General features: G+C 31.9%; 1 protein-coding gene across 4 annotated transcripts; it reads left to right on the top strand.

Moving 5' to 3' along the window:
* Positions 1–4,492: 4,492 nt before the first annotated feature.
* Positions 4,493–11,589, top strand: LOC102585120 (phosphoinositide phosphatase SAC2-like). 4 transcript variants are annotated; one of them, XM_006362029.2, is made up of 17 exons: positions 4,493–4,666; positions 4,901–5,009; positions 5,902–6,106; positions 6,180–6,345; positions 6,900–7,122; positions 7,365–7,441; positions 7,651–7,838; positions 7,912–8,009; positions 8,121–8,254; positions 8,364–8,492; positions 8,857–9,202; positions 9,334–9,455; positions 9,560–9,673; positions 10,027–10,215; positions 10,615–10,788; positions 10,933–11,041; positions 11,152–11,589. In XM_006362029.2, the coding sequence occupies exons 2-17, from the start codon at positions 4,905–4,907 to the stop codon at positions 11,266–11,268; spliced, it is 2,496 nt and encodes an 831-aa protein (XP_006362091.1). In that variant the 5' UTR covers positions 4,493–4,666; positions 4,901–4,904; the 3' UTR covers positions 11,269–11,589. The 4 variants fall into 4 exon arrangements, with proteins under 4 accessions (XP_006362091.1, XP_006362092.1, XP_015158317.1 ...); XM_006362030.2 differs by lacking the exon at positions 10,027–10,215; XM_015302831.1 differs by lacking the exons at positions 4,493–4,666; positions 5,902–6,106 and having other exon boundaries at positions 4,927–5,009.
* The last annotated feature ends 768 nt before the right edge of the window (positions 11,590–12,357 follow it).

Below are 12,357 nucleotides of genomic sequence, written 5' to 3'. Positions count from 1 at the left end.
AAAAATTGTAATTTGAACTTGGAAGAGAGTTTTGGAAAATGTTTTTCTTAAGTTTTGAATGGAAGTCATTTTCCTTTAATTTGAGGAAAATGAGTTGATTTGGAAAACATTTTACCCAACCAAGCATGAGAAAATTGAAAAACATTTTCCTCTATACCAAACACACCCTAAGTGTAAAATTATCCATTGATTTTATAAAATGGACAAGTATTGTTGGACATTCTAAAATATTGTCGTGTACAACTATTGTGGGACGGAAAGAGTAATTACTTATGTATGTAATAAATATTTGTGAATACCTGTAAAACTTTGAGTTAGAAATATTTAATACTACCTCCGTCCACTTTAATTATTCATATTGCGCTTTTCAAAAGTCAATTTGACTAATTTCAAAGTTAAATTAGATTACTCTAATTCGATATTTTAAACAAAAAAATTAGATATTTAAAAATTATACGAAAAGTAAATTGCAATTTTTCACATATCAATATGATGAAAAAATACATCGTAAAATGTTATTCAAAGTCTTATAATTTGACCCTAAAAAAGAAAACCATGACAATTAAAAGTGAACGGAGTGAATAGGAACATTTTATCATAATTTGAAAAGTTGGTTAGGTGGAATAGTAGGGTTGTGTTTCGGCCGGTTCGATTCAATTTTAAAGTTTACCAGTTTAACTTATCGGTTATCAATTTCTAGACATGCTAAACCGTTATAGTCTTATAGAATTATTGATATTGATTTTTCAGTTATTGATCATTATCGGGATCAATTTAACCATAAAGATTAAATATAAAAATAAAATTATTAGAAATCACTTAAAATAATATGACAAACTAAATGAACCATATGCATAAACCGATAGATTTCGCTCAAGATAAGGTTGTAATTTTATTTTTTTTGGGGATAAGAATAAGCAAGCGTTTTTCTTGTGTTTTATTTTTTTTGATCTGATAAATAACATGATAAAAGTTATGATAGCCAAATGGTTTTTATTTTGTTTTGTCTTCTATTCAGGCAGTAGGGTCCCACACACTTCCTCGGACTGTTCTGACAATAATTGTGTCATTACGGCACGTGCTTATCCTTTGTCACTTCCACCAAACCATATAAACGTGATACCTCCTAAATTATTTATGTCGTTTTAATTTATTTATCTAGTTTTTAATTTGATACGAAATTTAAGAAAAATGAAAGAACACTTCCATTACAGGTGATCTTAAATATTAATATTTCACAGGAAAAGTGTGAGCTAATTTTTTTCTGAAAAACCAACAAAAAAATATGGTGGAGTGGTAAACACTTTTTCATTCTAAATGAAACTTCTCGGGAGTTCCCCTGGGTGCAAAATTGCTTTTATTAGGGAGCGTTTTACCCTTAATGTGTGACTTTTCAGCAGAAATTCGGATTTAGTCGGACTCCAATATCGGTACCGGACACCAGATGGAAAATAAAATAAAATTTAAAAAAATACTATTAAAACTAGAGCAAGATAAAATAAACAAATTGAAACAAAAGGATAAAAATAGTACCTTACGGATAAAATATACTATTAAAAAGTTATTATTATTCACTAAAATAATACTCAATAGCTATTTTTATCAAACATATTCCGATTGAATTAGCGAGAATAAAAAAATAATAGTGTTTTTACAAGAAAGAATTAGGAAGCTTATCGATATTTTAATAAAAATCTATTTTTTATCATGTATTTTTTTTTAGTAAAATGATTCGGTTGATATGAAGGTGAAAAATCATATTTTAGAACATAAGTTTTATATTGATATGCGATGGAAAAAAACTCTATTTCTAGTAATGAGTCAAACACGATTTATTATTTAGATCTATTTTGATTTTGAAATTTCTTAAATAGAAAAATACTTCCAATGTAACTATAAATTTTTTTTAAATAATTATTTCAAATAAAATTGCAATCGGCCAATCTTGCACATATCAGATTCTCCATGTCATACACAGCCAACCCCCTTCGTGAACAACTCATGTCACACCTAAATATTATCTATTTAAAAAGAAAAAAAATTAAATATGAGGTCATTGTGTCTTTTTTTAAAAAAATAAAAAATACTAGCAACATAATTATTAGGATGTTTGAAAGAAAGATTATAAACAGTTAAATTAAATATTGCAATATTATAAGACTTACTATAAAGTATTGTAATTTTAATTTGAGAATTTTTATATAATAGTTTTATTCTCCGTATCTTAATTCTCTGTCCTTTTGTTATCTCTTGTACCTACTTTCTTATGTAATAGAAAATTCAAGAATATTTTATTATGAGAAAAAATATTTTATTAGAATATACCATCATTTTTATGATTATTGTGAATTCTCATAGAATTTTCTTAGAGGTTAAGGAAAATGTGATTAAGTTAAATGTTAATTCAAAGTCATGTTTCTAATGTGAGCTCTATCTTCTTTCTATGGTATATGCTTTTTGGTGTGATATATTATATTCCCTTCTCCACATGAGTTGTGATGATTGGAATTGTCTTAAGTGTTGTGTTATTTTTAATTAAATTATATATTGGAATAACCTTAATTAAATAATGAGATTGTCAATAATAAAAATAATTATAATAAAATGATGAGACAATTGATCATACTATTCCAGGAATAACGGTAATTAAAAAATGAGACTTACGATCATAGAATAAAATAAAATGAATAGTTGCTTGTAAACATAGTCGTAATAAAATAATGAGACAATTGATCATAAGAATAAATGGAACTAGTAGTTATAAGAACAATTGTAATAAATGATGACACAATCAAATATAAGAAATAATATGACAGATGATCATAAGAATAACCACAATTAAATGAGACTATCAATTATAGGAATAGTCATTGTTAGATGGTGAAAAAATCAATTATAAGAATATATAGTTATAACTAAATGATGAGACGGTTGATCATAAAAACAATCGTAACTAAATGAGATAGTCAATTATAAGAATATGGAATTATAAAAATAGTAACTCATTATAAATTTTTTTAGACAATATATAGATTATATATAAGAACAATCATGATTAAATGAGACAATCAAATATATAAATAATTGTAATTACACGAGAAAATTCATAGTTATAAGAATAATCTTAATTAAATAATATAGTCGAAATAAAAATAATCTTAATTAAATAATGAGACACTCGATTATAAATATAATTATAATTTAATGAACTCGATAATTATAAAATTACCATAGTTAAATGATATGACTATTGATTATAAATATAATTATATCGTAACTAATCCGATAATTAATTATAAGAATAATCGTAACTAAATGTGACAATCGACAATGTTACGCTTTTGCCAACGTGATTCCCTTTGATATAACACGATCAAAAAGTCTTCTATTGTTGAATTTTTCTAAACTATCGATTAAAAGGAATATAGATTATAATATATGTAAATGAATGAAACATTTGATAATATTATATATGCTTATGTTAACTTTTCTATATATTTAATTGAGGAAGAGAGAGGTCATACAATTTATTTAATTTAGAACTTGTGCATGACGATTTTTAATCTTTTGGTTCAACTACTTGAAAATTAAGTTAGATATTTCCTAATTTTATCTATCGCAATCTCGACAATAATATATTTACGGTAATTCTATGAGTGAAGTTTGAAAAATATATTATGTATGTAGATTTTGTTCCTATCTTGAAAGATAGAAAGACAGTTTCTAGTAGACCTACTCAAGAAAAATAATATAAAATAATTTATAAAAAGTTAATGAAAACGTAAAAAATCATGATAAAAACTAATTAAGTAAAGTAGGATAAACAGACTTGGTGACTTTGCTAGATTTTGTGTTGTTTTTGAGTTCTGATCGAAGTAATAATTATTAAAATTAAAGTTACCATCACATTATTAAATGTAACTTATTAACTACTTTATTGTTAATGAATTTCGTATCATGAACAATTTTTACATAAAACCTAATTGGTGTGACGTAACTTTTCGGTACCATAATGAGATTATTGAATTGGAAATCGTAGTTCATTTCTAAACTAACATATTTATCTGAGTAATTCTTGACAAAATAAATAAATCTTTAACGTCGCATTATTATATATAACATACTAATAATTCTTACTCAAATAAACTTCGCGCTATAAATAATTCCCGCGTAAAATTTTACTGGTGAGCCACGTAACTTTCACGTACAATTATGAGAGTAGTAATATAAAAATAAAATTCCATCATATCATAATACGTAAAAATAGCTCATTCGATTCATAAATTAATTCAACTCACGATTCGCTCCTAAACTTGCGTACTTTATTATCCAAACAATACTAGATAGAAAAAATAATTTAAAATATTATAACGTGAAAAAATGATTTTTTTTTTCTTCAAAATGTTTTTTAAAAAATTATTTTAAAAAAATAATTATTTTAAGGACACCAGCTAGATGATGATTGTATTATTACATAGTGTGATTTTGAAAAGTTCCTGTGTACGCTGAGCTGTACGAAATTACATAAATCTTCATTTTTTTTATTTATATATATATGCTCCGTTTATTCTGTGGACAGAGTCGCCGGAGCTGTTCCATTTCCGATCTGTAAACCCCGCCATTCGCAACTCTCCTCTACCGCCGGGGAGAATTCACCGTCTCACCGGTTAATCTCTTCTTCATTTCTTCATCATTTTTTTCTTTGTGATTTATCAAGTCGGTTTTATTTTTTCATTCATTTTTTGAACTTGTGATTTTGATTCTAAAGTTTGTGAATTCTGTTTGGAATAGCTTTGAAGCATTTAGATTTTTGTAGGAGTGAGTTGACCTGTAAATTTTATTTTATTTTTCGCTTTTTCAGTTTTATGAGCAACTGATTGGTTTTGAATTTTGTGATTAGGAACATGGAGATGGAAATAGATAGCAAGGAAAGGCATGAAATCAATTTGCAGCCGCCGAAAGAGAACAATTTTTATCTGCAGAAGTTTCGGCTCTACGAGACTCGCTCGGTATATACTTGGAAACGTTTTTTGTCATTTCATTTCTCTTCTGGTAGTTTAGAGACGGAAAATTTACATTTCTATCTCGAAATGTTTGTATGTTTTTTATTTGTGAAATTGATGAAGTTTGACCAACACTTTAAAAATGTGTGTTTTTGATCGTTTTGCGTTGTGTTTGAGTATCTGAATTTTAATTTAAACTGATTTTAGTTGGATTTATGGATAAAAGTTAGTTGATTGACTCTGGAAGAGAAAGGAAATGGGAAGGAGAGAGTGATTGTTTTTGTTGAATGTAGAGTTGTACTATTCGATTTTCGTGTGTTTATTTACATCTCTTTGTGTTAGATTGTTGGAGTATGGTTTCAAATGTATAACCATTACTTTTTTCAATCTCAAGAGATATATTGATTTCACTTTTTGGATAAACTTTAGTTATGTTCAAGCTCGTGTTTGCGTACTAGCTTTGATGGCTCAAGTTGCGCTTGGTTGAATGTGAAAAAGAATGTTATGTTCAAGCTCATGTGTGAGTCCAACTTGCTAGGTGCATTTAACCTGTGCAAGCTTTGTGCCTCTTTTTCCCTAGTTTTCTAGTTCCTGCATTAATGAATGCATCAATAATGAGTAATAAATGCTATTGAGTATGGATTTAGGTACCATCTCACATGTTTTTAACCTGTTTAGTGTTCAACATATTTATTCTATGAGAATCTAGGACTATAGGTTTGAAATGATATGCGGTTTTAGTTATTTTTCCTATTTTGTTAGGTTATGTTTCTCTCTTATGCTGAACTGACTGACTCAACCTAAATATGTCATTATGCGCAATTTTATAGTCATTAATTATGCCTTGTCGTTATACTAAATGCTCGATTATATTTAACTTATTTTTTATATACGGCAGAACTTTTACATGATAGGATGGGATAATAGCAAAACTATTTGGAAAGTATTAAAGATTGATAGATTAGAATCCTCAGAGCTACTCATTCATGAAGATCCCACCATATATTCAGAACGTGAATACTTAGACCTCCTAAGCAGAATACATGAAGGAAACAAGTCTACTGGAGGGCTTAAATTCGTTTGTCTCTGCTATGGAATTATTGGTATATTATACTTCCGAAGTGTCGCTTTCTTTCTATATATGTGAACGCAACTAATGTTTCTTTTCTGTCTTAGGTTTTATAAAGTTTTTGGGAGCTCATTACTTATTGGTTATCACTGAAAGAAGAGAGATCGGAAAGATACGTGGTCATGTTGTTTACACTATCACTGAGAGCGAGATGTTCCCGGTTCCCAATTCTACGGTGCTTTCCAAAATGGCGTATTCTAAGGATGAGAACAGGTCTTTCGTCAATTCTGCATGTCAATGTAAACTGTACATAGTATTTTTAGGAAGGCATTATAATGGAACGATTACGGAACCACTTCTAGTTGTGTTTTAATATTCTTTTATTTGGATGATACTATCTTATTTTGACATCTGTAAGTAGTCCTATGTTGCTGAGGTAATTGCTACACTATTTTAGCAATACACCTTGTAACGTATTCATTGTCCAATGGATTTCATGTTGACCGATTCACTCAGATGCTCACGGGATGAGTATACAGAGAATGTTTATAGATGATCCTTTTATAGCTAAGTCATTCGTAGAGCCTAGTGCCAGTTCATTTCCTGCAAATGTACAGGGGCAAATTACAGTGGTGTTCTGATGTTATTTTTTACATGTTGAATGAGACAAGGTATCTTCAGGATTCTAGCAACACAAATATTGAATTTTTTATTTCAAAATTTTTTCCTCTACCCTTTATCTATTTGTTGCATCAAAAGTGATATTTACTTAACTTTTTTTCTTTTGGTTCCTTTTTTGTTTTTTTTTTCTTGTTTCGGTGAAATAGATACTTAAAGCTCCTGCGCAAGATGGATCTCACAAAGGACTACTTTTTCAGCTACTCCTATCATATGATGCTTAGCTTTCAAAAGAATCTGAGCAACTCAAAGACAGGTGTCGCCATTTATGAGACAATGTTTGTATGGAATGAGTTCTTGACCCGAGAAATTCACAATCAACTCCAAAATACTCACTGGACTGTTGCATTAGTCTATGGTTTTTTTAAGCAGGTATTTCTGCTGAAAATATTCTTTTAAATTTGTACACGTAACTGCGAAATCTGAATCTTAGCTCAATATAGCTGGGCAGATATGGCTTTTTGATATGATACCATATTTGGATGTGTACAGTTTGTGATTTTATCTCAGAATATTTCTTTGTGATCATTTTTGTTTGCTTTACTTATTTAATGGCACCATAAGTAGGATCATACTTTCAACTGTTTATGATTTTCTTGTGTTTTGTGGAACAGGCTACATTTAAAATTTCTTCGCAAGACTTCATCTTAACCCTTATTGCTAGACGGTCTCGCCATTATGCTGGTACCAGGTTCGTATAGAATCTTATGTCATTCTTTATTTGCTATTTTAAGTCTTGGCAAGTGGCCTGGAACTAACGTAACACCAAATTATGAAAATAGTTCTCTTATCTCTTAGGTGTTTTAAATTACTTTTCATGTGAATTCTTAATGTGAGTATATGGTGACCTGAAACATCAGTTAGTGCTTAACCAAGTTTTGTTCCTTCTATTTAATGCAGATATTTAAAAAGAGGAGTAAATGAGAAGGGCCGTGTAGCAAATGATGTTGAGACGGAACAAATTGTATTTGAAGATGTACCTGAAGGGTCCCCTTTTGGAGCAACTTCTGTTGTACAGAACCGTGGTTCAATACCTCTTTTTTGGTCTCAAGAAACTTCACGCTTGAATGTGAAACCTGACATCATATGTACGACCAATAGATACTTAAGATTTTTTTGAGTATTTTTTTCTCAATTTTCGTTGACTCTCTTTTCTTTTAGTGTCTAGGAGGGACTTTAAGTTTGAAGCCACCAAACTTCACTTTGAAGATCTTGTTCAAAGATATGGAAATCCAATTATTATATTGAACTTGATTAAGGTAATATTTTTCAGGATTCAGTCCATTATTCTTACTCTTCGAGTACAAGCAGTACTGTGATTTTTTCTGACACTTTCCCCTTGCATTGTTTGTTATTTTTATGTTAAACAGACTCTTGAGAAGAGGCCCAGAGAAATGATTCTTCGTGCAGAATTCGCTAATGCTATTGAGTTCTTAAACAAAGATCTTCCTGAGGACGACCGCTTGAGATTTCTTCACTGGGATATAAACAAACGCCCGAGAATGTATGTTGTCGCTGCATCTCCTTTTCATTTTATCTTTGTAGTTGTTCTTATTTTTGAATCTATCGTACTGATCTATGGGTTTGATGACAATATGGCATCTCTCTTACAGCAAAGCTAAAATGGCCTTGATACGTCTAAGTGATGTGGCTGCTAATGCTTTGGAGTTAACTGGCTTTTTACACTGTCAGCTTATCCCTACTTCAAGAACTGAGGAGTTGCAAAAATTGTCGCCCGTCAGGTAAGTTGCCAATCAAAATGATTCTTTTGAAGATTTTAGTTTGTTAGTTTGTGAGAGTCGATTGTTCTCAAATTGTCATTTCTTGGGAGAATCTCGCAAAACTGTTTGTGCTATGGAGCTTCGATATTTGATTGGCTTTTCTTGGTATTTTTGCATTCACCATGTGTAGGTTGGGGTATATGTTGAGGCATAAGTTAAATTTAGCCTCGGTGTGGTGCATTTAATTATATATAATTTTGTTGCAATCTAGTTGATATGGGGTATTTTTCAGTAGTTTATATGGGTTCAATTCGTGTTTGCTGCTCTTTCAAGAGCATCGAAGCTCTTTTTTATTTTCTCTTCACGTCGATCATATTTGATGCAGTTGTGATGATAGAGGAGACCATGTTAAAGAGGACCTTGACGAAATGGATGTTGAAATGGGCAATGAGTGTGACAAACTGCGTGGAGCTTACTGTGTCAAAGTTTCATCAGTCCAAAATGGAGTCTTAAGAACGAATTGTGTAGACTGTTTGGATCGCACAAATGTTGGCCAGTATGCCTATGGACTGGTTGCTCTGTCCCATCAGCTGCATGCCTTAGGCTTTGTAGATGTAGACAACATCAACATTGATTCACATTCTCCTTTAGCACAAGACCTAATGCAGATCTACGAAGAAATGGGAGACACTCTTTCACTGCAATATGGTGGGTCTGCTGCACATAATAAGGTAATCTGTCTTTCAGTCCATTGAATTTCCGATGCCCTCCTTTTAAGATATCTTCATTTAAGTGGATGGGATGATGGGACAACTTTTGTTTTTTGATGATCTGCCATACTGATGAATATGAACCCAAACAGGTATTTTCAGAAATGCGAGGTCAATGGAAAGCAACAACAAGGTCTCAAGAGATCATTCGATCGGTCCAGCGTTTCTACCGTAATGCGTACATGGACCCTGAGAAACAAGACGCCATTAATGTGTATGTGAATTATTTCCTTTACAATAAGTTCTGTCAGGCTGTTATTCCAAAAAGATACGTGCAACTTTAAAACATTATGAGTAATATTGTGATGCCATTTCCAGGTTCTTGGGCCATTTCCAGCCACAAGAGGGTGGGCCAGCTCTGTGGGAATTGAATCCAGACCAGCATTATGATGTTAGGAAGCATGGATCAAGTCCAACTGCAGAAAGATCTAGGTATGAAAGCCATTACAAGGCAGACTTATCGATCGCTTGTTTCTCTCTTCTAGATTGTTTTTTTTACTGTTTAAAGGTCACTCTGTTGAATCACTATTTGATTGTTATAGTGTTATGTCACTGTTTTATGCCTGTCATTACTGTAAGCCTGTCTTGTAACCATCTAACTGATATGAAGGTGTAACCATCTAACCGATATGAAGGTTAAAGGTGATTCTGATTACGTGTCCACCGCGTAATTAAAGCTGTCTTTCAAGTAATCTGGTGAAGTATCCAAAACAGAAAGAAACTTTTTCTGTTTGCCAGACACAATTGTATCAAAGCTGTTAGCAAAGCAGTTTGTTAATACGCAGGTCATATATTAAAAGATCGCTATCAGAAGGAAACATAAGCTGCGGAAGCAGTTCTCAGGGTAAAGACACTGACATAGATCAGACTGAAGACACTTACCAGCCTTTGACTGAACGTGGCAAAGGTTGTAAGGGTATTTCGGAGTCATCACCAGAAATCTCTACTTGTGACAGTGATATTCCGTTTACCAGGTAGCTCGGTTTAGATTTTCTGTGCTTCATAAATTCATTTGAAGCAGTAGCATATTCAGGTGATTCATGATGTCGGATATTTCTTCATCGAATGGCTGCTTACTGCTACTTGCGGTAGAAATATTGTTAATAGCAATATGCAAAGATAATGTATGATTTCTTACTGAAAAAGAACATACCTTAACCTCATGGCTGTATGTGAAGGTAAGGTATTGCCATGTTGCATCTTGAAATATTCTGTTTGCTCAAAGACTTATGTTGTAACTGAGGTCTTAACATGTGATGTATGTTTTCGAACTTTTTATTCTTCATCTTTTACTTGGGTTGATGTGATGATATTTGGAAAAATATTTCTACTTCGATAACTCATCGCTATCGGTGCTTTTCTTCTTGTTATAGGTACAACCCCTCAATGTCAAGCAGACAGCTTTTCCATGATATACAGTTAGATCAATGTCTCGGAAGTAGTAGCTTTAAATTTGATGAAGGTGCTTTGTTCGATTCCTCAAATTTTTTAGATGTTGATTGGCTCTCTTCATCGGGAAATTCTTGTGAAGAAGAAACATATGACAGGTAAACTTTGTGTTTAATGACCAAATGCACCACCTTTATACATGTCAGATTGAACGTTTTAGGAAAACATGGTCTTAATGGCCTTGTTTGTTATATTAGTAGAACTTTTTTTGTTAAATCTTAAGCTTATTCTGTTTTTTGCAGATCTTCGATCATAGGTTCTCCATCTCGGGGCATGTCATCGAATAGCATGACAAATGAGCTCAAAGCAGAAACAAACGTTTCAGCTCCTAATTCTGGGGCAAGCTTGAAGGTCAGTTCACTCAGAGCTTAGAATAAGCTTGATCGAACCTTGTTATTATCTTCTTTATACATGTTATGTGCACGACTAATTCCTCTTCCTTTCCAACTTTCTTATTTTAGAAGGTGCAGACTCCTGGAGATATCAGTGTTGATGCTAAAGTGAGTAAGGAGATACACCGGCAATACTCTGAGAAGTTTATTCGTTGGGTTAACGAAGGAGATGTGCTTTTTCATTGAAGTTCAGTAAAGTTCTGGTCTGGTCTCTTTTTGGAGCTATACATTATTTTGGACAGTTACATTCGATAGATCGCATCCCAAGGACGATGCGGATACATACAGAAAAAATAAACAAGGTGATCAACATTACTAGGATAAAGAATAGTAGCCTATACAAAGCTATTAAGTTATATTAGGGAAGTGTAGGTGTAAATTGAAAAGGAACATGTTCTTTTCAGTTGTTTTTGGATCCTCTTTTCCCCAGACCAGCAACTTTTGTAGCTTTCAGTTTCTGTAAATACTTTCATTACTTTTAGAAATTGAAGCTGGATTATTCATTTCAACGTGCACTATTTTGAATGTTTTCGATCTTGAAAGTCACGGATTATAGTTACCATCTCATCGTAGTGATGGTAATTGTGAATCGTGATTGTTTAGGTAATACGCGAGCTTCTTGGAGGAAGCATCATTCTGGATATATTTCATGTGTAGTGGTATTATTTACAGGTGATGATCGGAAACCTCTCTACCTTTTCCAAGGTAGGAGTGAGGTTTGCGTACACTCCATCCTCCCCAGATCCTACTTATGGGATCACATTGAGAATGCTGTTTTTGTGATTGGTTTTTCTTTTTTCCTTCCATTTTTTGTGTTATATATTGTTGATACATGTAGTTCATTCTGAAGGTGATGAGAGGCTAGTTTACTTGACCAAGTTATGTTAAGAACTCAATTAGCTGTTTTGTACCAAAACATGCATCAAACATTTCTATGTCAACCAATTGCATATCTCAATTCTAGACCAGTTAGTGTAAGTTAATACTAAATGAGTCGTTTTTGGTAGGGTGTATAAGAATAGTGTTGAATAAGATGTATTTGTAATGATGGATATTACTTATGCTGAGATCATTTTTAAAAGAAAGTATTTGTTTGCAAAAAATATCTTTCACAACTAAGGTGGAATGATTGTGGAAAAGGTTTTGAGCGGCAATTGTGTTTTTAATCATACTAATGCATGCATTAAACTTTTTCTCCTTGCTAATATCATAGTTTACCATGTAATGCTTGCGGTTGATGATTGATATTAGAACGCACCCTCTTGTTTATCCTTT

Source organism: Solanum tuberosum, unplaced genomic scaffold (assembly GCF_000226075.1).
Source record: "Solanum tuberosum cultivar DM 1-3 516 R44 unplaced genomic scaffold, SolTub_3.0 scf00376, whole genome shotgun sequence".
Taxonomy (NCBI): domain Eukaryota; kingdom Viridiplantae; phylum Streptophyta; class Magnoliopsida; order Solanales; family Solanaceae; genus Solanum; species Solanum tuberosum.
Note: the sequence above shows the minus strand (reverse complement) of the source record. Positions and strands in the feature narration are given on the sequence as shown.